The sequence below is a fragment of the Centroberyx affinis genome, unplaced genomic scaffold, assembly GCF_046629955.1.
Source record: "Centroberyx affinis isolate AG114_WGS23_722 - 3 ecotype Tasmania unplaced genomic scaffold, CSIRO-AGI_Caff_v1 ptg001394l_1, whole genome shotgun sequence".
In the NCBI taxonomy this organism is placed as follows: Eukaryota; Metazoa; Chordata; class Actinopteri; order Beryciformes; family Berycidae; genus Centroberyx; species Centroberyx affinis.
This window is the reverse complement of record NW_027279876.1, coordinates 33,666-61,218: the sequence shown is the minus strand read 5'-3', so window position 1 is coordinate 61,218 and position 27,553 is coordinate 33,666. Positions and strand designations below refer to the sequence as shown.

Sequence of the window (27,553 nt, the reverse complement as noted above, 5' to 3'; positions counted from 1 at the left end):
GGCCCCTTCAATCTGTCGGTTTTATCATTGGGATGGAACAGCAGACTCCTAGGGAAAGACCCTAATGGGGGAACGGCAGGGGAGAGGACCGGGCGGAGATAAATCTCGCTCCAGGGGACCCTTCACGGGGTGAGCGTGCGTGGCACACGAGCGGACCCAGTGATGGATAATAGCGCCGCGCTAAAGCGTATTGATACGTCTGTCAGGAAATTGCGATGGTGTGCTCCATCTCCGGAGAATGATGGCGCATGGTAAACAGCATGAAGTCCCAAGACAAAGAAAAGTACGCGGGAACGGGGACGGGGACGGGGACTGTAGTCGGCTGAACATAACTGACTGAGCAGCAGAGAGAGATGGCAGCACTTATTACAAAGACCAGAGTTTTCTCCAGTGTGGCTGGAGGAGGGAGCAGTGGAACAATACTGATGGTCAAAAAAAGGAAGTGAAAAAGATGAATGAGATGTAAAAGCTTTAACAGGAAGCCATTGTATGGTGTTTCTTTTTTCAGATTCTCTTCACCCAGATTAGTTGTTCCTTATGTCCTTGTGTGGCACTGCAAGATAGGAGAATAGCTTCATGGACAAACACGTATTCTATTCTTTCTATGCACACACCCACACACACACACTTACAAAAACGTCATTAGTGACGAAATATATGGAAATTTCTATGGAACAACGGATAAAATAGAAGACCATTTTCTGTATGGCATTAATGGCACACAAATGTGACATAATGGATTCAGCAATATATATTCTCTTCCACCAATGCATTCATATTTCAGTCATCCGGCAGTGGTGGAGAATTTTATGCTGCTCTCTCCTCAACTCGCTCAGCCTGCAAATCAATGTCCATTAAACCAACTCAAGTGTTCATATGTCATTGGATCCGCTCTCCATTAATTCTGCTTCTGCATGGATTTCAGCCTCTTCGACAGAGTGGCCGTTCATAACAGTACAACTACAGTGTAGTATGTACGCTCCGGGAGGCTGCTAGAGGCAGATGCTCATTACGGTGACACGTTGACCTCCAGTGCCTTTACACTACATTGATAATGAACTGGGCCATTTGTGCTGTATGCTTGTCACAGGCAATTTTCTAACCTTTATTTATTCAGCGAAAGTTTACCGAGCGTTCATACTCTTTTTTAGCAAATCCTCAGCTGCCCATTGCAACTACAGGCCTTTTGTCTTGGCCAATGAGCAGCTCCACTGGAGCAACTGGGGGTTCTTCAAGGGCACTTCAGTGGTGGTTATGAAGGGGGGGGGGGGAGTATTTCTCACTCAATGTCCCGGCCCAAATGTGACCAAGCGACCTTCCGGTTATAAGCCTGCTCCTCTAATCTCTAAGCCACCGCTGCACCAATGCCTTTATACTCCATTGATAATATACTGGGTCATTACAGAGAGCAGATTTGTATTGTACTGTATTACATACAGGCAATATGGTTATGGTTGAAAAAACAGTGTAAAATGGGAATATGAGCACCTAATGTGAAAGTGAGATTGGATTAGCTCTTTGTATGTAGTTTTACTCTTGTTTCCAGCATATCATTTTATGCAAAGATGTGTGAATATGTATGTATGTGTGTGTGTCTGTGTGTGTTTGTTTGTGTGTGTGTGTGTGTGTGTCTTCCTGTTATACCTCAGAGATGCTCAATCACACACACAAACACACACACACTCAGATGCACGCACACACACACACAAATGCAACCACACACAGAGCCGGCCTGTTCATCATTCAAACACCAGGGCCAGGCCGGGATAACGGAAGCAGCAGCTCTCACTAGAATCGGGGGATAATGGACGTCAATTAATCTTACCTCCTCCCCTGTCAGGTAGTACGCCGACAGCAACCCGCCGACGTAACGGATGTTCACCTCAAAGAGTGATGCCTCGCCGTTCTGTTGAACCGAGAGTGAGAGAGAGAGAGAGAGAGAGAGAGAGAGAGAGAGAGATCAAATCATCAAATGTCATATTTGGTCAAGGCCTCAATCAGCGGTAGAGCAGCACAGTGATGTTTATGGAAAGGATACGAATACTTTATCATCATAATTTATCGTCATTCATACTTAACTGATGTGTGTGTTTGTGAGAGTTTATGTATTTAATAATTGAGATACCCGGGTAGATATATTGCCCCTGAGTCCTCTTAGCCATACGATAACCCAGATGTGTAGATAAATATTTCACATCACACACTGTATGCTGTGAAGTCTCCGTGGAGCATGGGTGTGTGATCAAAATTCATGACATCCAGGTGTTGCCTATTTGCGCTGCACTATTAATGGGTCCTCGCATATTTTTACAGAGAGCTTTCAGGTGATTGCGTTTCTAAACGTACAACTTGTGCCACCCCAACAGAATTCAGTAGACAAGATTGATCTCTAACTGTTTGACTGGGAACTGATACTTTCACCACTGACACATCTGATCGATTTGGTGTTTACATAATGTTAGCCTGTTAGCAAGCCAACCACATCAGGTCAGCTAGCCGTCACTGTCTTATTGTAAACACATCTGATTTGCGCACTATATCTATATGTAGTATATCTGGCTATAGTTAGCTGGCTAACAATGCTAAAAACGTGATGCTTCTTTAGTTTAACTGAGCTGACTCTTCTCAAGCTAAAATTCGCAGTGGTTTGGAGTAGAGACTAAGACCAAAAGGCCAAGGGCTAAAGAAAAGAGAGTTTCCTGATTCACAATAACCTAAATTTGGGAATAAATCTACCATATCAGATTATTCACTTTTACTTAGCAAACTACTGATTTGACCTGCATTCACACAATCTCTTTCAGGCATCTTTTGTTATTCTTGAATGGTTGTGAGACATTTATCCATTATTTGCACACAGCCAATTCTCCAATTTACCACCATGATGGCACCAGGTTGCTAGGAGATTTGTGACACAACTGCAAAGCCTCTACTGCAACAACTCAAGACAGTTTTTTCTTCCTAGTATTAGTCTGTTAGCATCCCCACTCATCATTGCTCTCATTTTACATTTAGATGTTGTTGTTTTTTTACATATAGCTAACTCTCTTCTTCAGAGTGACTGTCAACGACTGCCCAGGCAGGGTTCAGCATCTTGCTCATGGACACTTAAGAGCAGGATACCTGGCTGTTGACGGACAGATTAGCTATTGCGGGGATCCGATCTGTGAACTTTTGGTTATGAAGCAGCCTCTCTAACCACTAAGCTCCCCTGCCGCCCTTAGTCTCCTTGTAAGTCTGCTGTAATGGATATACCCTCTCTGGAGAAATCAAAGACTACTGCCAGACCAGTCTCAATAAAGTCAGGCCAGAAAGTCAAAGCCATGTGATAATGTTCCCCGGTGGTTTGTTTCCTCTTTTGTCTGAGAGCCGCTTACAACTGCAGGGGAGTATTGATCAATATGAGCCCAACACAATGTGAGTTTAGTGATTCATGGTGGATTTTCATTCTAACTCCTTTGTTGTACGGGTTCAAAATGTCGGCCGTTTCTCCTCTTTTGTTGTAAGTTTAGAATCGGATGCTGTGCGAATTTGTGATCTGTGGTAGGTCTGTCTGGGAGAATGGACTGATTTTAATTACAGAGCAATTACTTTAACAAATATTTGGACAGGTAAAAAAACAAAGGAAAAGAAAACAAAACACAGCATCTGGTTTCTGATTAAATTAAATTATCTTTTTTGTGGAAAACCAACAGTTTATCACTTCTTCTGAATTGACAAAATCAAAACCAAAAAAAATATTGAAGTTGGCTATTAGGCTTTTTTGTATATTTAACAATTCTCTCTCTCTAAACAGCGATTTTATATTATTTTATAGTAGACCTTTTGGATAGAAATGTTCTAACCTCTTCCCTTTGGGTGCAGGTACACTCTTCAGCATACAAATAGCTAGTCCTCAGGGAAAAATACCTGCCTTTTTTGATAGTCCTTTGCTTGCCTCATACACACAGTGCTAAGGTTACCTGCTTTTGAAACCTTGTAGAAAAGCTTCATTGACAATATTCTCATGCTGCCAGGATGAGACCTTAGGCAGAGCGATTGCAAAACAAAGGCATCTGTTGCAGATTGGCAATAATATTAATTTAATAATAATAATTTTCTCTTTTCCACCTCTGTCCTCTGTCCATTATTGTTTTATTGCCTTTTAAATTCATAATTTGAGTATTCTGCTTTTATTTTGTCTGTCAAAGCACTTTGTAAACTCTGTTTTTAAAGGTGCTATATAAATAAAGTTATTATTATTATTATTATTATTATTATTACTATAATTCCTAAATTGCAGTGGTTTAAACAATCGATCAGACTGTGCTTGTGAAGCCCTTAGAAAGCTGTAGGCTCAAAAAGGCCATTTTTGTTTGTTAACATCAAACACAGTTGGTCTGCTCCCTTTTCTGAAATATGAAATAAGATAAGAGGTGTTAAGCACTATATGTGTCTCAATATGTCACTGTAATTATTGCCTCTCATGCTAGCTACTTATTGACTTGGAGACCCCTTGAGAAGGAAATTGCTATCTCAAGTGTGGATGATAAGGAAACTGTAATTGGGTGCCATAGAGGGCAATTACCTCCACTCTGAAGATAGCGTAGGGATGGGAAGTTACTGGCATCTGTTCAAAGCTATCATTTATCTCCATACATATCGCTTAAAATATTTATTCCATTTAAACCTATTTGATATGATTACATTTTTCTGATATATATTCAAGACTTTGACAAGCGTTTGGCATCAGTTATTACTGCTTGGCCTCCTCTCTCACTGTACATGTCCTATATGTTGTGATGTCACAGCAGCAGATTACCGTGACATTTTCCTTGTACATGTCATGAACTTGGCAACAAAGTGATTCTGTGTTTGTTAACATATATCATCCTTGTCTTGTGCTATGAAACATATGCATCAGGTAATAACAGCGGGGGTGATGTAGAGCGAAGGTGCTGGCTGCGTCCCTTAAGTCAGCGGAACGGGTGACATTTCCTGAGACAAAGCACCGACGCCTCTGGCATGGCGGCAGAGCTGAGCTGTCTTGCCAACCCTGAAATGAGCGGCCCATTCTATAATGGCACTAAGATGGCAGTGATTAGGAATGGAGTGTCTATTTATCACCAGTGATGGTGGCACTCAGCAAGACAGGCATGAGGTACGGTGAGAGGGGACAGTAACGCTGACAAAGGTTTGCTGATCAGACTTTCGCTTCCCAATACAGGCCTAATAAATCACTCACCAAGCTTTATATAAAAGTTCCATTCATTCAAATGGACTACTTGAAGATCCCACCAAATACATTAAGATAATAGAAGCCTTCTGGTGGAATTTCCATCAGATATCTTTTTCTTGATTTTTGTATTTAAACTTGCTGGGTAACTATTTCCAAAACACATTATTGTTTCAACCATTCAGATTTGCATCTAATTCCATCATATATGTTTAATCAGCAAAAAAAAAAAAGCAAAGCCTGGGGCTCTGGGAAAGTCCGAAACGAAACAATAAATTTGTCATCTAGAGTAAAACATAATTACACCAAGATTAATCAATTTATTCAAAATATGTTTCAAAGTCTTTCTAAAGGTTGTTTTCACATGAACAAATAAAAATATGGTATGCACATATACTGTAAATAAAGAACTACTTGGATAGGTCTCTTCATAGATATTTTTCAGCTATACGGCATTTCACTTTGTCCAACTCAGCAGTAATATTGTTACTTGGTTGTTTTTGCTTATTAAAGCTGTGCACTGGAATACTGTCAGATCCTAATATGGATATTTTAATCAAAGCAAAAGCACAATGTGATAGTCATGACATGTAAACAAATTTGTGTGGAGGAAATCAAAGACAATTATGGGAAAATGTCAATGAAAATTGCTCAGTTTCATTAAATGTGCAATTCCCTCTCCATTCCCCTTCTTAAGTCTGGATTTCATTGTCACTTCAAATGAAGAGCTCCAAGGTTTTGCTGTAAGTGGTCTAACCTCTTTCAGGTTTACTATGGACCGCTGGTGCTTATCTGAGTTTGACAGAGGTTTAGGTTTAAATTTAGGGTTTAGGTTTAATTTGATGATAAATAAATGACAAGGAATCCCTAATGGGCTAAAGCAACTCCTCTCCCCAAAAAATGACATAATGTATTCTGAGGTATTCTGATATCTCCACACAGTCCAGATTGTGTCCACAGTCCAGAGCTCAAATTAACCGTTCCAAACAAAAAGCCCCCTTAGCTGCTCCTCAAGGCAAGCTGGAGCACGGTGCAGCGAACACCTCACTCCTTCAGCCATTTCAGTGACTTCAACGATAATTGCTCTGCTACAGGCATGGAAAGGAAATCAGGTGAAGGGAAAAACACTGTTTTTTTTTGTTGTTTTTTTTTTGCTTCGTCTGTCTCTCGTCACTGTGCTCAAGCTGAGGATCTAATTAGGAGACAACACAAGGCTGTCAGGGCAAACGCAAAACCTCTCACTATCACTACCTCAAGACGAAACTCTGTCTCCAGTTTTTCTATCTCCTTTATTTTTCTGCCTATTGCAGTGAGAAAGGACAGTGGAAGGTGACAGAAGACACTGTCTGAAGGATGATTAGTGAATGGCGAAGATGGGTTGGAACAAATCTGCGTTGTGGTGTTGCGGCATCAAAGTACAAACAACTTATCCGTGCTCAAACATATTAGACATGAAGAATCTTCAATGCCAAGGGAGAACAAGTTGAGACCTAAATACCTTTATGGAACTGTCTTCATCTCCCCTGCTGCCTCTTATAGTTTATGCTATCATTTCCAAAACGTGAGGAGATCACTTTCTGGAGAGTGAAAAATAGTCTCTAACTGAAGAAGCCACTGGATACTGCATTCGGCATTGCCTCAACTATTTAAAATATGTATAATAATGGGAACAAATTAGCATTTTAATTGTTCTATGTAATCTAATTGTTGTGCAGGAGGCGCCACGGCAGAAAAGAATATTAATTAATGAATGTAATGACTCATTGGGTACATTGCTGTTGTACCTTGTAGGTGTTCTGCTTCACGAGCACCATGCAGTGTTGCTGACAGTGTTTGATGGTGGCTTCTCTGTTGATGAGCGTTCAACAAGCATGGCAAAGATTCCTATCGGACTCAGCCCAGATTTGCCTGGGACATGAGCCTGATTGGCATGGCTACTGCGCTCATGTGCGCCAAGGATCTGACTAGACTGTTGCCCAGTAGCGTGTCCTGCTCAGACGCTAATGTAATGATTTACTGCTAATAAAGAGGCATCATTGTCTCTGGGCAGATGACACTCGGCAACGCCACGATCCAGGTTTCAACCGGCTCTCAAAAAGTTGGCTCCGATACATAAAAAAGCCAAATTGGAGTGATGTGACATAAAAACTGACCTGATGAGCCAAGGCTAAAAATTAAACAGATGATTGCTTTAACCAGAGTTGTTGAATCACACTAACGGGCTGTGATTTAACTCAACATCGTTAATTACCATGGAAAAATCATGAAAGGGGCCAATTAAGTCCTGCCACTCCGCTCTCCCTCAGTCCAGCATGCTGCACACACCAGGATGCTGCTAATGCCTCTGCTGAAAGGAGAGTTTCTCAAGGCCACTCCTCTCTGCCCAGCCACTATCAGGATAGAACGCTGTGGCTGCTTTTTTTAATGTACAGTAATTATGGGCTTGATTAGCGTCCAAGCTGTGAGAGCAGTCCCCGGCATTAGCGTTAATGACCGCTAACCTCTGGAGCATGCTAAACAGCCCACTCTGATGGAGAGGGAGCTATAAACTTCATGCCAGTATAAGAGAGACCTCACAGATGATGAGCCCACATAGCTCAATACGTTAAGTTGGTGACATCAACCTAACAGCAAGGACTGAGCAATGGGAAAACTACATTATTTACACCATTATTGTTTGATCTGAGTTTAAATAGATTGGCCTAAAGAGTTTTATAGCGCAGCAATGCATTAGGTAATTTTGTTTATGCATATTTGCATATCCGCTGTGCAGTAGAATGCTATTAAAACTTATACAACTGCTGTTGAGAGAGGCTTCTCTAATAAAGTTAATGGAGGTCACCACAGAGAATACCACCCATCATTATATTAGCATGTTCCAAGAGACCGATGCTCGCATTCAACTCCATTACTCAATGGAGTGCTGTTGTTTTTGAACCCACCAAAATGAAGCAAAAAAATAACAAACTAATCAAAAGAGTTTATGTTGCTTTGAATGAGAGACTCCTTTTAACTTTTCAGTAACAATCAAAACATTGGGGAGTCATGTCCGTTTTCTGTAGCCTACATTCAGCTTGGTATTTTTAAATGGAAAGTGACTAGTTCTGATTTTTCAAATAGCATTTTAACTGACAGTCATTAGACGGTAATGGTTAGCAGTCGTGATAGATCAAGCCTTTTGATTTGAGTGTTCCACTCTCCTTCGGTTTCCAGAGTTATGATTTATCCTTGATGCATTTCTACAAGCTGGCAGTGGATGCTCCAGTGAATACCTATTCCCATCTTAGACCAATAAACCTGATTAAATTAATTACTTTTTTGATAACACTTATCTTTTAGAATCTGGTAATTAATCAGCAGATAACCTCTCCCTAAACTCTTCTGCCGAAAGAGATCACACACACACACACACACACACACATACACACACAGGGAGAGGGCAAGATAGAGAGAGAAAGAGAGAGAGAGAGAGAGAGAGAGAGATAGAGAGAGAGAGAAAGAGAGAAAGATTCAAAATCTAGCCTATATCATAAACATCTTCACTGAACGCATTAAGCTGCAAATTAAGAAGCTCATGAATAATTAATCGAAAACTGCCGGGGTGATGAGTTACAGCTCACCCTGTCCTCCTCTTTCACTTTCAGCCCCTCCATCGAGTCGATTACATATTTGTCAGTGGAAACTATCCACAAGAGCGAGAGGGGTTTATCGGATTTTGGCTCAGGCTTTTCATGCTCTCTCTCAGTACGTCGGCACGCTCACATACACACTCATGCACACAACAACAAAAACAGGACAGCGGCGTCGCGCGTACCGGCCCCTGCTCTCTCCCGGGGGCGGCGGCAGCTCCCACCGAGGGCTCTATGATAATGCGTGGGCCCCGTGGGACGCCGCTACACTCTCTCGCTCTGCCGTTATTATTCGCCCTGCTGCAGTCCATCTTTCCTCTGTCTGACTGTCTGCGTGACTGGCTGCCTCTGTCTGTCATCATATACCTCCCACTGTATTGGGCCTTGCTGCCTGTAGCCACATCCCTCACTTTGTCTCAGTGGCACTGGAGGCTGCTGGCTTTCCAACTGACATAAAGAAAAAAACAAAACACAAGAGGCACTTAAGCTGCCCAAATGCCCTGCCATAAACGGCATGATATATTAAATATAACCAGTTATGCTAATGGGGTCATTAATTAAGCTAATTAATATAGTAATTAGCAAATATTTCTGTGTCAACACATACTTGTCTTCACATAGCAAATGGGTGGCATTAATGTTAACTGTTATGGTAGTAAAGCTGGGTGATATGGTTGAAATCAATATCACCATAATCATCAAGATTTTATTTCGATATCGATATATATCATGATATGGCTCACATATGCAAAATCACATGTTAAATAATCAAATTAATGTCCATCCCATTGAACTGAATGGTCATGTCAGGTGTGATGTCAAACAAAATTGAAATTTTCTAATAAATTAATTCCTTAAAATGATTCGGCCTACCTCATTTTGTCAGTTTTTAAATAAAATTAGCTTGTTATCATCAATTTAGACAGCATTGTGTGTCACAATTTCCCAAAATCCCATTATTATCAAAATATGATCCCACTGAAATAGATAGAATAGAAACCATAATACTGAATTATTGCCTAGCCCTATATGGTTTGTTTTTCCTCATTAATACACAAATAATTACAGCAAGGTATCCAAAATCCAAGCAGGTCCACATACTCTATAGCAGGAGTTTCTATCATGTATTCCTCTTCAGTTATGGTGTTCACAAGAATGTGTCTGCACACAGACAGACAGTACATTATGTACCATCGTGGCAAGACATAAAAATGTTTCATTATATTATGATACAGTCCAAAGAAGTTTAAAGCATAGGCTATATAGAAAGTGATATGTATAGTCTGCTGACTGTATGTCTTGCTTTGTCCCTTTGCATTGTATGTGAGCTCCTGTTGGACCAAGTTGTGTCAGACTGTACTGTGAAACTCTGGAACTTTTCAGTAATTCTCAGCACCAGTGTCACCAAGACAAAATTAAATTTCTATTCACTGACAGCTGAAATCTCTCATTTGCATTCATAAATAAAGTGTATATGTAAATCTGAACGGTTCATTTTTCATGTTTCCATGGCTCTGAAGGTCCATATGGCTCAGAGTGAATGACTAATGCTAATTCTGCTCGTCATCCTCGTAATAGCCGAGAACCAGTGTCAACATTTGTCTGTGCCAGCGAGTCTACAGGGACAGGGCGCATCAGCGATACAAAAAGTGCTGGTAAATAGCCGTAATGATGAACCACCCACGCAAAAAGTCCTTTGCCCTCTCCTTCCTGAGACAGAATGTCAGCTCGGCTTGACCTCAGCTCGGGGGCACAGCGTCTTCAGCCAAGCATCTCCTTGCACCGTATATGACACTGTTTTTCCTCGGCCGTCTCGGTGACTGGGAGCAAGTTGGGTCTCGTTTACCGCGGACAGGAGGTCACTGGGGGTCGAACAACAACTCTGCAGAGGTAAACAACAACCCCGCTCCAGGTCTGCTCCTCACCAACCCATGTCACGCCGTCTTGTCCTCAGACGAGAACGTACATCTCGAAAACAGCTGATTAACATCTGATTAAAAAACAGGCTCATACCCACGGCTAGTCTTTCACATACAAGAATAGTTAGGGAATGCCAAAGAATGAATAGCATCTGCCTGTTTTCTCTGTCTCAACATTGTTTAAAAATCCCAAAACTCTCATCACAGGAAGCGGTAAAATATTCCAATATGCTTTGTTGCTCAGAACATTAGCTGGATATGGTATCAACCTACACATGCAGCTTACATTTGCCTGAGGCTTATGCAAAGTTGAACTCAGTCAACATTTCATTCTTTGGCAATTTTGCTCGGGGTAGTTACCAATACAATTCTCTCTGTTTCCAGGGGAGAAAGGCTGTTTTGCACGCTGTATTGAGGTTCAGTACATTCACCATATTGTTCAGTATATCAGTAGGTGATATGCTGCAGGCAATCTCTGAGACTTGATGAAGTGTCTCTCCTGAGTCTACTCTCTCACCCAACTTTCACTACTGTGTGAGAAGACTGTGTCTTGTGTGAGAGTCTGCAAGCAAACTGCCTAACTTTACTGTTAGCACGAACTCTTTTTGGCCCTTGGGGCCCAGGATCCCTTTGTGGCTGAGCAGAACAACGGCCCACACTGAGCAAAGCATTTGCGCTCATTCTACCAAAAAGTCAATTACTTCTAGACTGCAACTGACTGATACCAATACACTTGAGCTATTTTCAATGTAAAAGTTCAATCCTGTTTTGCAAGTTGGACCGAATGTAATGAAACCAAGACCTCAAGCTAATGCATAGACAAATCATCTATGTGCTATGTGTCTCCAGTAGATAGCTCTGTCCGGTGCGCATGCTAATGCTTTAGCATACAGTATATTAAATAATCACAGGCGACTAGCAGTGTTTCCCATACATAAGCCTTACCTGGGTGGCCTGTCCTGGAAGATTTTTTAAAATGTTCTTTTATTTTATTCTCAAGTTTGTCAAATTGACATCACATTATAGAGCTGGCTGTGCAACTGTCATTCCATGATGCACAGACCAGTAGATCATCAGCTCGCGATGCAGCCCGTCCCCCTCTTCCCCACTGTGGACTAACTAAATAGAGTGAGACTGAATAGAGTTCCACTGGTAATGGACAGGGGATGTGAGAAGGGGGCGTGTCAAATTGGCATCCAAGGTACGTAAGCTGGTCATGTGACCCGACCCAGCGGGGCTTGGTAGCTCTGGCTCTGGAATCGATTCAAACCTTTTGCCTTTGATCACAGTCCTCCCCCAAGGGTAGACAAAGACATATTTTACAACTGAAAATGGGCGACATTTCCCTTTAACATACTGTATGCTAAAGCGTTAGCATGAGCACCAAACAGAACTATCTACCGGAGACCCAGGTGATGATTTTGGTGACAATCCTCCAGTTCTTTAAATTTATACTGAAGGCATTTTCAATCTTCCACGCCAAGAAAATGAATCATCTAAGCCAAGCCCCCAAAAGACTAGCCTATATGTTACGCAACCTACCCGGTCCCTAAAGAACTCTGTCTGGTTCTGTAACATATTTGCGTCCTTGCCTCCGAGTATGACTCCCACACATTCCCTCTGTCACCCTCTTGACCTCCCTGTATGTGCCTCTGGATCTGGTGAGGTCCATTCAATCCCTCTCTCCGGTGTCGCTGTTTCTCTCCATGCGCGCTGCCCTATTTACTGACACTTCCCTTACATACGCCAGCATCTGCACTCCCGAACCCCTCAAGGGCAGAGAAATGCAGCATGCGCCATGACAGATAAACACAGCTCCTTCCTTCAGTCTCTCCCAACGACACCCACGAGACTTCACACTCACTGAAGTCTCAATTGAGATGCAGAATTATAGGCCTGGATGTGCTAATTATCCAGTCACTTTCCTTTCCCGGTTAGGCTCAGGAGGTTTTTGTTGTGGTGTGTCTAGAATTACTGCCAGCTCATGTTAGTGGCTGTGCTAAAGAGGCCTGGGAACCATAACCGAACACAGAAGGGGCACTCTAATCTAGAAACTGTGACAACTGTAAATTCATGATACTGTAGATGAGATTTCTCTGAGAGTTCCTGAAGGATCTGCACATTCTAACTTCTCCAGAATATCTTTCAGTACTAACTGCATTTAACCGTTGAATATACAGTACATACACCTTGAACACATTTGTCCACATTTACAGGATACAGCTAACTCACCAGCAATGCTAACAGGCTCTCTTAATGCCTATTAGTATTACAAAGTTACTTCTTACTTCTTTACAGTCTGTTGACAAGAGAGACAGCTAAAAGCCAACCTGGCTAACATTATGACATGATGGCAGACTAACAAAATACAAAAGAGATGCCTAGATTTTGTCTAATGACAAAAAATATGTGGTGGAATCTTTGTAGCCCTCCAGTGTTACTTCCTGTTTTTTTCTATTATGAGAGAATGAAACAAAGGAGGGGAAAGCCACAAGAGGCAGGAGGCTAGGGAATACAGATCAGACTGATCTGCTCTCTTTGTGCAGCTTTATCACCACTCTACTCTAGTAAATTTCCTGATGATGGGAGAGAGGTGATGAGCCAGACAATGACTGAGATGGTCAGTGCAAAAATAAGTGAGTGAAAGAGGAGGAGGGGGGGACTTGAGGGAGTAATAAAATTGGAGAGTTGTCAGTAGCAAATACAACCCAACTTAAAAATCTTAATTAATCATTTTTCATTACCATCTCTTAAGGAGACAAGGTCTGGCGACCTGCCAAACAGGACCACTCCTTGACCAGTATTCACAACTCTTACTGACAAAGCTGTGGAGTGGAAGACCCCTTTAAACACAATATATAGCTCTGGATGCAGCCTGAGCTGAATCTAATAAATTCCAGCTACAGACAGCGACGGACCCAAGAACCCCCAAAATGCTAATCGATGCTGACATCGCCAGCTACTTATTCAGGCTCTATGTGAGAACAGCTTGTGGAAATCTTGCAAAAGTTAACATTGGCGGAAAAGTCCTGGAGTTCCTCTTGTCTTGATAATTGGCTCTGCCACCAGAGTGAGCCTGTTTGATCTGCAGAGCCTGTCTGCTGAGCAACTCATCAGGCTTTGCATCAGGATTTGCCATCAGAGTTTGTTGTTGTTTCAAAGTCAAACGGACAAGACACATTTCATCCAATTTAATTTGTTCACTTGGCGCAGAGTTAAAAAACCCCCCAGTTGATTCTGCCTTCATACACCCGTTAGTTATAGTCTCATATTAAGTGGAGCATTCAGCTCTTGAATTCATAAAGGGAGTTAAAGGTTTTTGAAGATTCCCCCCCCGCAGAAAGATGTGTAGCGGGCAGATCCTGTGAAAACTGGGCGGGGTCGAAGCGAGCCGTGGCTGTCCTTGTCCTTGCCTCCCGGTGGGGGGACACAGGATAAAACCTGGCTGCAAATGTGCTGCACCGCACGTCTGTCTGTCCTTGTTTCACCGCTAACAAGTTGCGGAGGGGCTGTCATCATGTAGCAAGCTCTGGATGGCAGGCCTGAACAGATGAATCTAACAAGCTGCTTTGCGGTGTGAATGACTGCCTTTGTTAACGCTGTGATTGTAATTAAGAACACCGGATTCTATGCTCTGTGTGCGTGACAGTGTGTGTGTGTGTGTGTGTGTGTGTGTGTGTGTGGCGTGTGTGTGTGCGTGTGTGTGTGTGTGTGTGTGTGTGTGTGTGCGTGTGTGTGTGTGTGTGTGTGCATGTGTGTGTGTGTGTGTGTGTGTGTGTGCATGCATGTGTGACTCTCCCTCTCTCTTTCTCTCCAAGATTGACAATGTGCTAGAACCAGTACCTGCAACCGCCTAGGTCACAACCTGTTGCCGGACGCCTGCGCTACCAGATTTATTGTGTTCACGCGTTTTGTGCATTAGAGAATATTGCCACTTTGATAGTTATCACTTTCGTAACATCTGCACATTTGCATGTGTAAACGCCTGCCTTGGGAAATAAACTTACCCCAGGCTCATTAACAGAATTGTCAAATATAAGAAGAAGAATGGTTCACCTAGCTTGTCATGACTCTAAAGATAGTTTCTGTGTCCTAATTTAGAATCTGTCCTTATTTATAAATAAGTTATTAGCCGCTTTTAATGCTATGGAACACATTGCATGGGGAACAGATCCCTCCAGTGGACAAAATGAGAATTACAAATTGGATCAAAAGATCGGTGTAAAGTAACGTCACCAGCAGGGTTCGCAGAAACCGGATGTTGTTAAGTGTCCCATGTGCACCACAAAGAAGTTGTGAATAAAGTACAGTACTTCTGCGAGTGGAGTGGAGTTCAATCTGTAAAGTTATCGATTTAGTATGAGGATACTACATTTGGCGACGAGGAACTGACATAGAGGGGAATCATTGTGCACAACTGAGTATTGACTCAGAAAAGAAAGAAATAGGTTAAACCAATACAAACCAAATAGGTTAAACCAATTGCAACTACAAGTGAGCATCCAAGAATTGTAAAACAAAATTCATCAATGCAGTTGCTTTTGGTTCTGTTTAAGTATCCTACAATTACAAAGGAGATGTCAAATGTATGCCAAATAGACAAATAAATAAATAAATAAATGGATAAATGAATGAATGAATGAATGAATGAATGAATGAACAAATAAATAAATTAATAAATAAATAAATAGATTTAAAAACAAAACCTGCCTGACAAATGTATGAATCTGTTTTCACAGTCACCACAGGGATAAAAACAAATATGGCTCTATGTTGGGTTTAAAACGCTGCTGAATAGGCTGCTATAGCCTCCATGTGCAGGATTTTCCCGGCAATTGCTTTCATACTGCTTGCACTTGCTTAGGTAATACTGCGATAAAATTAGGACATCAGAGAATATCCTTAAGGTCTTGGCAAGCTCAGTGAGCCATTCTCAAGTGCATTTGACAATTTGTGTCTTGAGCCAGGAGTTATTTTTCCAAGGCGGGCGTGCAGATGTGCAGATGTTACTGGGGAGATCATTATCAAAGTGACGATATCCTCTAACGCATTAACACATGAATGTATGTCAAGTGTGCGTGTGTGTGTGTGTATGTGTGGGTCTGTGTTACAAAGCCCTGGTGCTCACATGCTCCCCATTTTGCACAGATCAATCATGATTCCAGCACCATGCTGGTAAAAAAAAAAGCCACATCAAATTCATAAATGTGCATGGACACATATGGCTGAATTAATAGGGGGATTAGTTTTCAGAAAAAAAACGACAGAAGCTAACGCAATAAGCCAGCTCTCTAACGTCTTCATTAGGTGCTAAAAAAAATGTGACATCTAATCACTCCTTTCAGGAAATGAAACATCACCTCCTCCACCAGGATATGTAAATGATTTGCCTTGAAATAGTGAAAACTTTGGGGACAGAACCTACATATTCGCTCTTGCTGTAGGTCGGGTCTGTTCACTTTCACGGAGAAGAGGTGGATTTGACCCCTAGGGGCCACCGATCAAGGGAGCGTGGGGGAGGGCGAGGCTTGACGGATGGAGCCGGATCGGATCCGTGACAAAGTGCAGTGTGGAGTGTAAATCCGTGTCTCTGTGATCGGTGACGAGGCGGCTGTTTGACAGTGACTGTCATTACTGGCTGTCTCCACTCGGGCTCCGAGGGCCGCCGGCGCCCGCAGCTACGGCTCCACTCAGTGGTAATAGTCATCTGCATTCACAGGGATAGATTGGCCGCAGGGAGAGGGAGAAGCTGTGTTTGTGTGTGTGTGTGTGGGTGACAGTGGGTGAGTGTGTGAGTGAAAGTGCAAGTGGGAGTGTGAGTGTGCAGGTGTGTGCATCTCTCTCTCTCTCTCTCTCGCACTCTCTCTCTCTCTCTCCGCCTTTCACTATGCATATGTATCTGTGTGGCTGTGTGTCTGTGTGTGCTGTGAGTGAGAGGAATAGAGAGAGTGACTGAAAGTTGCCTTTGATGTGTGTGGGTGAAATTAATGCACACTGTGCATTCTTTATGGCCCCAAGACTGACTGTGATCAAGATGGCGCTGCATGAGACTGAACACCACAGGATAAAAGCACATCATAAACACAGTGCGAGTGTGTTTTAGCCCTTATTATATCCTGGAGCTGCACCCCCATGGTGTAAATACATGTGTACGACGGTTGGCATGGCAACATCTATTCCCAAACAATGGTGTGCGATTGGCAACTGTTGAGGGCATCATTTGCACCGTGCCACACATGCCAAAAAGACTGAGGGCAATTGTTTTCTAAACGAGAAACTCGAAATTAGAATAAGAAGAAGAATAAGAATAAGAATAAAGTGCTCCTCAGAATACAAAGCATTACAATCTAAACAAATCGATTACAAGAAAATAAAAGGGGTATTGATGCTGAAGTACTTAAACCAGAAAAGGAAACAGGTTGACAGATATACAGTACATTCATTTGAAAGCAAATGTGAAAAACATATGTCTTAAGTCTAGATTTGAAAGTATTTACAGAGGAAATGTTCCTGACATAGTCTGGCAGTGGATTCCGAAGTCTGGGTGCATGAAAAGAAAATGAAGCCTCTCCAAATCGTCTCTTGTTGACATGTGGTAAAAACTAAGGGAAGGCTAGTTTCAGCAGATCTGAGAGTTCTGCAGGGCTTATATGCTATCAAAAGCATAGAGATAGAGTGTTATATCTCTATAATTAAAAGTTCCTTTAAATAATCTGGTGGAGCTCCATATGTAAGTGCTTTAAATAAATTATAATAATACATTTTAAAATCTATCCGAAAGCACACAGGTAGTCAGGGTAAGGATTCACAAATTGGAGTAATATGAGCCCTTTTATTAGTTTTAGTTAAAAATCTTGCTTGTTAATTAAAATCTAGCGAACATGTTGATGACTTCATCTGTGAAACAGTTATTCTTACATCGGTCAATACATTCAAATGAATTCATGCGATTTTAATTTGTCTCATGTGAAAGATCAAAATCAAATGTTGGGATCTGATGAAATACTGCCCAGATGACAGAAAACTTATCTTGAAAATACTTTGCAAATTATAGGACTCACTGTCAAGATTGACTACTGGGGGATTGATCAAACGATCAATTGTTGCAAAAATTACTTTCAGAAATAATTCCAGAGAAACAGGCTTGTCTAGTAGACTTCATCACCACGTTATAAATAGTGAGCTGCTCTTAATAAACGTGAATTATGAACCTGCGTTCAGCTTTATGGCAGTTTCTCTGCAATTGGAAGAGGTTATCATATTCCATAGTGGAAATAATGGAGTGATTGTTCAATGCTGAAATTAGCAAAATTTTGTCAGCAAACAAAGCTTGCCAAAATCAACACATTTGATACCTTGTCAAGACAGGCAGTGAATTGCTCTAATTATAGTCGGGCATCTACTGTGTTGACATAGTCACAATGACATAGTCAGGTTTGTAAGCATTGTGTAATTACACAGCATTGTGTAAACCGCACATTCTTCCAACCGGTGCTTCACTTGAGTGAGAAGTGGCCCTGAACTGACCTCTCTTAATGAGTAACTTATACAGCCACTGACAAACTGGCCTGCACTTGACTGTTAGTGATGAAGCACACAGCCTGTCCCGGCTGGCACCTTCTCTGGCTCTCGCTCAGTCCTCATAATATCAGAACTGGCAGAACAGAAACTCAGTTGTTCCAGACCCCAAAACGAAAGCCTATTATTACAGAATCACTCAATGAAGGGGCCATGGCCTCTTTTTGCCTCCGCTCTCCCTCAATTTCTCTATCTATCTAAAACATCCCTTCCACCCCTCCCTTTCTCCCTCTCTTTTATTTATCACATTTTCCGCCCCACAGAGACCTCTGAGAGAGGCAGAGAATCCCATCACACAGTAACAAAGCGTGGCCAGTGGCCACACAGGAAGCTTTTGATTCCCGCTGGAATGTCTCCAGCTTTGGCAAACTGTCAAACTCAGTGGACACAGTTCTGGTTTAAAGCACAATAGCGCAGCTTAAAATCAATCCAGCACGCAAGACCACTGGTGAAAACTTTATTATGCAAATCTGAGAAGGGTCTGACCGAGACTGATGCTAGGTCATCGGTTGCCCATGACTTACCCATGAAGTGAGGAGACTTGTAAGTGAGTTATGGCAATCTTTATAGGGGGTAATACTATTTTGGGGGCCATTGATCGGTTATTGGACCTGACAAAAAGAAGAACTGTCCACTTAGAAAAGAGAAAAGTGAGCTTGCACGGCCTTACCGAGTTTAGGTCCAGGCTGGTCTGCACCCACTCCTTGGCATCATTATATTCCTCAGTCAGTCCCATAATGTACAGCGTGTCCAGCGAGTCGATGATGGAGGCTCCTCTCAGACCACCTGCGAAATGCACGAGAGAAGTGGCTCAGTAAAGCTGTTCTGCTAAAGTTATAGGCTGATAAAATGCCAACACAGCATGTTGTATTGTTCTGTATTTGATTTATTTGTATAGGGGCAGATACACACTGGCAACAAATCACATGGAGTGCATCACATTGATTCTAGGCTAATTCCATCAGTATTCCCGTGCTAGTAATGGAAATCACCTAGACGGCTTTTTCTTTGCAGAAATTTTCCATAATGCTAAGAGCACATTTGAGTTTACATCAAATACGTCAAAGTTTACAGTTTTTAAACAACTTAAAAAAGGATGGAAAGTAATAAAATACAGCGAATAGTATCCCCTTTACTGTTAAACGGAGAGTGCACTTAGAAGGCAGATAAGTACTTGGATAAGGGCAAACTATAGCCTTCAAGTGATGTTCTGATTAGCAACAGTCTTCATCACTTGACAGCCTCTATGATGCAAAGCAAAACATGAAAGTGCCTCACACGCTGAGTTACTGTAATTGCCGCAGTGATGTTGAATGATAATACTAAAACTGCTTTGTGTGGCCCAGATGAAAAGCACCTCCTCTCTGAGATTAAAAACATCAGCTAAAAAGCATCAGTCACCCTAAGATGAAAGTGAAGTCTTTTAGGAATCAACCAACGGAGTCTGTGATCCTTTGTAGGAAAAAAAAAACACATTGATTATAGTGAACATTAGCAGCTGTTTCAGTGTATGTGTTCCCTGCATTTACCTGTGTGTGTGTGTGTGTGTGTGTGTGTGTGTGTGTATGTGTGTGAGTGAGAGAGTCTGTCTGTGTGTGTACAGGTATGTGTGTGTCTGTGTGTGAGTGAGAGAGAGAAAGAGAGAGAGAGAGAGAGAGAGAGAGAGAGAGAGAGAGATGAATCTCATTTGAAGCTATTCATTTCCCTTCACAACCTAAATGAGAAATGCTAAGAGGTGTTTATTCCATTCTTGTGGCTTTACGTGAGATTGCGTGGCCTATTTTCATCTTCATATGACCAAATATTATGCAAATGCGGCTGAACCTAACAGACACAGCTCTGCACAAAGGAAAAATAAACATTATCCTTAATGAATTACTGTAAAAGAGTTGAAAGGCAAATTACAGTTTGAAAGTGTAATAACAAAAGACTAAATAGGCTGTGAATCAAAGTGCTGGGGGGCTCACATTGTAGACAATTACTGGAAAATGCAATAGTGTGTAAACTGACCTGGTTAAATGAGAAAAGTGATGAAAACAAAAACTTTATGTTCATCGTTGAACACAGCCCAATGTACAGATGGCTGGATTGATCTGATGTAACCACGCAGTAACCTGGGACATCAAAGCCTTTGATTCTTATCAGGAATCATTGCTAAAGCTTACCAGATATGCAAATGAGAAACCGTACCTTTGGGCAAAAGAAAACATAAAAAAAAGAAATAAATGGCTAGAGAGTGCAGGGGCTATTTTCTCTCTCGCTCGCTCTTGCAGGCCCCTGCTGTCTCGCATAAAAATTATACTGTTTTGATCAGACTGTGCAACATGGTGGACAGCTGGAATTTATCTTGTCTAATGTGGTGCAAACGACTGAGAACAGACAACAAACTCTCTTACCATCAAACAAACGCCTTTCTCTTTCTTTCTCTTCCTCTCTATCAGTTTAAACCAACTCTGCTCTTTCGGTCACTCTCTCAAAGATTTTCATTTTCAATCAGGGTCTACAAGGCATGCTGTCCATATATTTGCATCCAGCGCTTATATGATTACCCAGAGAGCAAATCCCTCTCTACCACTGGCCTTTAACCTCACTTCCATGTGGGTTAGTTGATGAGGTCAGGAAGGATGTCAAGGACAGAGATCAATGATTGACATGGCTGAATGATTGGCGCCATATGGTGTAGCCATAAATAATTCCAGTACAGTACAATTCCCAATTAAGTGCAGTATTGGATGCAGAGAAAAAATGTCCACGGATTTCTACAAAAATGAAAATGCCTTTAATGCTGCATTCCATCACTACAAGTAAATTCTTAGACAGTGACAGTCCTGGACAGCGGCCCCATGCCGAGCACGCAGGCCCGACGAGGCTGCCGTGGCAGTGCTCTCTTAGCACTTCTCCTGTATTGACAGTACAACTATTCAGCTCAAAATCACCACGCAATCCTCCTCCACCCACCCACTCTCCAATAACTCCACTTCAGCTGTGCTTAGCCTGACGGCAGTTCACCTCGCTCTGTCAGCGAGAGGACAGTGCTAGCCTGAAGCCAGACACATGTACAGAACGCTACACAAACCATCTGCTGGGGTTGTTAGCAGTGTCCTAGTATGTAGTGCAAGATGTACGTTGATATATCAGCATGACTTCCTGTTTGTGCTAATGAGAAAAAAGCCTATATGTGATAGAGTGAGAAAAATGGCATTTATCAGCCATTGAGAAGCTGGTCTATTTTTAAATGTAATGTGCATTTTGAGTCTATATGATGTGGAAAATGGCTTTTAGTTTGCTTACTGAGCAGCTCTACTCTATTTGATGATAGATCGTGTTGGCGACAACCGAGAGGGGGGTGTAATCAGATAGCTAAAGCCCTAGTTACCCAACCCCAGAGGTAGGTATCTGTGGCCGTTGGCAAGGCAGTGGAGCATGGAAAATTCCTATTGAAAACAGCACCAAAGCACAGATGATTGATTGACTCTGAGGAGGGAAGGAGCAGATCAATCCATCATGGTGTACTCCTTCGGCTTCGATGGTCCAAGCCCAAACAGGGACCTTATTTATTTCAGTAGGCCTATACTAGTAAGAAGTCCGGAGGGATTCTCGGGCCAATGGGTCAAGACATGAGGGTAACTGGTGGGTTTTATTATGCATATTTAGAAAAATACTCATAAACAGACGCATATATGACAGTACGGCCTTTCTCAGTTTGTGTTCTTGTGCGTTCTCACATAATATCTAACGGACAAAGTATGATTAAAAAACAATAAAACACAGAGGACGGTGGATGTATAAAGATCCCTGTACTTTACTTGCCAAATGAAGATGCATCAAATGATGACTTGACCAACAATAATAAATGGGAAGCCCCAAATTTTATTGTGAGAATGATGCATCATGTTCAGTGCAACACCTGCAGTGTGCTCATGGCCTCTCAGTTGCTCAAAATTAAATTGCTCAAGTCAGTGAAAGGTACAGTAAATCTACTATTAGCTTCAGATAGATGGGGGAGCTGTACACCGCAAAAAGTGTAATGACAATCCATTCATCCATAGACACTAAGTGCATCAGGTGCAAAATGTAAAATATGAGGTAATTTTGCAATATTCTGCCGTAGTATTTTATGTGTTGCCTCTGCTATATACTGTATATACGTGATTGAATGATTAGTACACTACAAGTATATCAAATATTCTCATAAACAAGGTCTAATAAGAATTTTAAAAAGCAAACACCACAAATGGTAGAAAAAGGGCAAGGGAAAATTGTAATTACTTCAATATTCACAGCAGCTGACATGCTATGAATATATTAAATACCCCCTGTTAAGCCAGCAGAGCTTGTCACAATAAGTTTTACATCAGTTATATTCTTGCTGTTCTAAGTGTGCACTATGTGTGTGTGTGTATGCACTATGCATGTGCTCTCAGCATCTATATTGGGAGAGTAAAAATTGAGGACACACATGGGCAAGAGTGTGTGAGAGTGTGGCAGTGTTTGTGTGTGTGCATGTGTGTGCGCGGGCAAGCGTGTACGGGTGCGTGCGTGCGGGTGAGCGAGCATGTAGAGTACATAGAAAGCCATTAGTGAGACATTGGCTGGTGGATGTTCATTTATCATGGCTGTCACAGACCAGTCAGTGCGGGTCAGGTGGGTTACATTAGACGGCCTGAATCCACATGATCAATCACTCACTTCGATGTGCGTGTGTGTCACGATATTACTGGCCTTGCACTCTCTCGCTCTCCCGCTCGCTCTGTCCATTTCTCTTCCCCTATTTCTCACGGGACACATACACACAGACACAAACACACATGCATGCACACACACGCACGTACACACTATTGATTTATGCAAATCAGGATATACCATTCCCTATTCATTTCAATGAAACAAGGCTTCACTTTAAAAGACCTTTATTTAAGCCCTCAGGGGATAATTCAGATACATCATCTCTGCTGTAAGAGATCAATTTCATTTACCCAACATATACAATATGCATGCGACATATGCGCTGATATTCTAAAATATCATAAGATGCCCACTGTGAATTCCATTGGGTCTAAATACATTCACAGCGCAATATAGTTGTGTAAACTATATTAACAAGATTTCAGAGATGGAGTGTTTTAACACACACCCTTGGGGAAAGTAGAGTTAAATCAGTTGTATACATTGCTAATTTCGGCTTGTGTAATTAAGCCCTCTGACTTGGCACCAACAGCAGGAGAAATAAAACGTTATACATGTGGTCGATAAGGCAACCCGCTGACGTTATCCAGGTGATTCTAATCAATGGAGACTTTGGGATTCAGACTAATTACGCTGCCCTGTTACCAATGGTTGCCTGCGTCCAATTATCAATCGCCAGGGCAACGAGCGTCTTGTTAGCACTAATGCTACCTGGCAACAGAGAGACAGGGCTAGCAGCCGGCGTGTCTATGTGATGAGAACGATAGCTGGCTGTTTGCCATTCGAGGCACATGGGTTGCACCGTGGATAAACTGCACTGAGGAGAGGACTGTAGGTGAGTGGACTTTTGATGGAGAGCGCCAGTGGAGCAACGGAATGGAGGGAGAGAGTGAGTTTAAAGGCAAAGGGATTAAGTGGGGTTACCAAACTGCACATGAAAAAAGGTAGGGAAACAGAGATGTGAGAAATGCCATGGCCATCAATCAAGATTGACTTTTCTGGGAGGAAGCAATACCAACAGTGAGCTTTAGTCTCCTTGATGAACAGACGCCAGACAAGTCCAGGAATATCGATAATGGATGAGGAGGGGGAAAATCAATTGGACGTATTCCAACCGATGATACATATTATTTAAAAACGCACACTTTCCTCTACAGTCTGCCAGGTTTTGATGTTATACGTTTTCAGACCTCTGTGTTCGTAGGTGTGCCAGCAAACCCCAAAGGATTTCTGCCTGCAGGGCCCAAAGTGCTTGGCGGGGGTCCAAAGATAAGCAGGCAGAAATTGACAGTGCCACTATCAGGAGGAACTTGCATGGAGACCTCTTTCTGCAGTTGTACATATAAGATCCTTAGTACAAGATGTAAGTGGGAGAAACTAATCCCGCTGATTATCATTCTAAACCACTGTTTTGCCAATTACCTCACAGAACAAGGGCTCATACATGAGGCTCATTAGAAATGTTCAATCCTTGCTTTAAACCAATACTGCACAATTTGTTCTCTTTACACTGCACAATTTGTGCAGTGTAATGTGTTTCACATTCTCCAACCAACCTCAACCTTTTAGAAGATACAGTCTCAAAAACACTGCAGATATGCAGTTATTCAGAGTGCAATGAATGCTGAGAGCCTTAGAGCCTTCCAGAAATCTCACATCTCACGTCATCTAGTTCTGAAATGGAGGCTTTATGCAGAAGTTTTTCCTTCAGACAAAAATAAAAGGCCTATTTAAAGAGAGCATAAAAGAGCAGCCGATAGCCACAGAGACAGAGCTGTTTGGAGCGGCCTGTTTACTGAGACACAATATTTAAATCATAAGGCTAAGAAAAGCTGACCCTGCTGGAAGGATTATGCATTGCTGTGTTTGTTTGTTTATGTGTGTGTGTGTGTGTGTGTGTGTGTGTGTGTGTGTGTGTGTGTGTGCGTGTTTGTGCATGTGTTTGAGGGTCTGTGTGTGTGACATTGATGTAGCACCCCTGTCTAAACCAGTCCAGTGGAAGAGGTAGAAGGGGGTGGGATGGCTCAGCACACAGCCTGCCTCTCAGCGAAGTGGCAAAACACACACCAGGCACTGGCTGGTGGACCACTAATGCTGGTATGCAACAAACTCATATCCAACTGTGTAAATAAGAAGTTTTGACAGAGTACCGCGTATCAAAAAGAATACCGTTAAGGATTTATGAAAACGCTAACTTAGCAATGTATCTCTGTCTAGAAATCCAGAAAATAGTTATTCAGACTCCTAAAAACATACAGCCCTGCTACACAGTATGGATGCAGTCCCACCACAACTGACCTGTCTCCCTCACTCTCATTTCTTTATGTAGTCTACTCTAGTCTATTCTACTATTCGATAATGCCTGATGCCCGTGTAAGGAGACGGGTCAAATACTGGAGAATGGTCTGCCGACTGTCCTTTAAAAAAGAAAAAAATTGTTGTACAGAGCAAGTATGTCCATAGAATTGAATGGAATCCTTCCGAGTTCTGGGGTTTGTATGACTGCTTTGCTGCCATGGCTACCAGTATTGTGCAAATAAATATATTGCTTGGCATGTGTGCACAAGAGCTGCAGCCTCACTACTGACCGCAACACAGAAAAACATCAAGTTGTATTTTTCCTCCTAGTTAGCCCTAACAATGGACCACAGGGGGAAATTAAAGACAAGCATCCCTGATTGCCTCCCCTCATCTCTCTATCTCTATTTCTCTTATTTCTGTCTCTCTCTCTCTCTCTCTCTGTCTCCCTCCCTCCCTCCCTCCATTTTCACCATTATGGTAATCACACAGTCGAGCCGCCCCACAAACAACGTAGCCGATGCACCTAATGGTGCTTTGTAGCTTCCAGCGCGATAGCACTTGCAGGGCAGGAAGGAGAAAGGAACTGGATAGGGACAGAGAATTGATAGATCAAGGCACATTAGAGCTGAGTCAAAATAAATTTGCTCCATTAGGAGGCCTGCAGAAGAGCAGGCGGAGGCTTCTCCCAGAATCGTGGAGAGCAAGGACTCTTTATTCTGGAGCGCTCCAGAACACACACTTCATTGTTTAATCTCTGCGTGTCATGTGCTGCAACAGGCAAATACATGTCATGAGAGACAGTAGCGATTTTTCATTTACATCCTTGGCAGTATAATTAATATTTTGATGCAGCAGGCTTTAATGGGTGCTGATTTTAATTACCTTCCTTATTACTTTTTTTTTTCAAGGCAAGCATTCCTTCTAAATTGGTGTAAAGATTGAGAAATTGACATTGCACTGTGTACTGCACAGTTGGTTTCTTGATGATAATTGTAGATTAATGACTCTGAGTGTTTATTTTCCAGCATGTAAACAGGTTTTAATGTTAGTGCCTGTGGATAGGCTTTAATACAGAGTATCAGTATATTGTATCAAAGTATCAAAGACCAAGCCACCAATCTGCGCACATACACACAAGCCATTTTAATCCAATCACACACAAATACAAAATACACACTGTCCGGACACGATTAGAGAAGCCCCAGTCTTAGTACGGCACACACGTCAATCTAATTGCAGCAATCTAATTTGCCACTCTGGGAGAGCATGGCGTGTCAGTGCAGCAGCCCTGTCTGATATGACAGCCTCTCAGATGAGATTACACGCACACAGTGTTATCGAAACCCCCCCCCTCTCCCAAAAGTCTCTCTTGCATTGATCAATAGACACACCAGCACAGTAGGAGGGGGGATCATACATCTGATCCTCTGTCAACCCACAAAACCAGATTGGAGATGACAACTAAAGCTAGAGGCTGTGATTAGCCAGTTAATAAAGACACTCAACCACAGTGCTGCAGTGACAATTCAACCAGCCATAAGGACTTGCAACTTAAATTCAGAAAGTGTACGAAATACGTCTACATCAATATCCAAGTCTAGAATTTTCTCTGTACATAATAGCCCCTTATTTTGCTGTCAAAAGGTCAAGAATCAGCAGGATGAAGATTGCATATTTTCTCCTGCCTGGGGATCGAGGTATAACCTTGATAGAGATCCACCTTGCATCTTTCATTTCTCCTGGAGATGAAACGAGGCAGCGCTGCCATCCTGTCCGCTGGACTTTTATCTCATCTGCATGGAGCTTTCTAGCTCACTAGTTGCCAGCTGAGTAATGCTGAGCCCAACCAATTTAACAGACTTGGAATAACCTATTGATGAAGAGCACCTGTCAACTGGAGAAATTAAACCGGCCGACTTAAAAGAGCAGCCGCTCCGCATCATTTGTACAGGCCCACAGGCATTCTAAGGTAGAGGAAGAACCTGGGGGTGAGGGGGGATTTGTATGCTATGTGCGTGTGTGCGTGTGTGTGTATGTGTGTGTGTGTGTGTGTGTGTCAATCTCTTTAAACAAACCATCCGGATGCGATGTCTCTCCCAGGTTTCTATCATGCGTTGAAGAAATAACCACATTTGGCATTCACGGATGCCAATTCATGGATGGTTTATTGATACAAAAAAATGAGTGGAAGATTTAAAATTAAGAAAAAAAAAAATGAAGCATTC

At 42.2% G+C, this 27,553-nt stretch overlaps 1 protein-coding gene across 3 annotated transcripts in view; it reads right to left on the bottom strand.

Annotated features, from left to right (window-relative positions):
• LOC139649714 (mannosyl-oligosaccharide 1,2-alpha-mannosidase IC) overlaps positions 1 to 27,553 on the bottom strand; it is a 92,145-nt gene that overhangs the window by 50,736 nt on the left and 13,856 nt on the right. For all 3 annotated transcript variants that reach the window (XM_071526197.1, XM_071526198.1, XM_071526195.1), the window contains exons 2-3: positions 19,012 to 19,127; positions 1,826 to 1,906 (exon numbers count right to left, since the gene is read on the bottom strand). In XM_071526197.1, the coding sequence (XP_071382298.1) occupies positions 1,826 to 1,906; positions 19,012 to 19,127 (197 nt within the window). The remainder of the gene's footprint in view (positions 1 to 1,825; positions 1,907 to 19,011; positions 19,128 to 27,553) is intronic.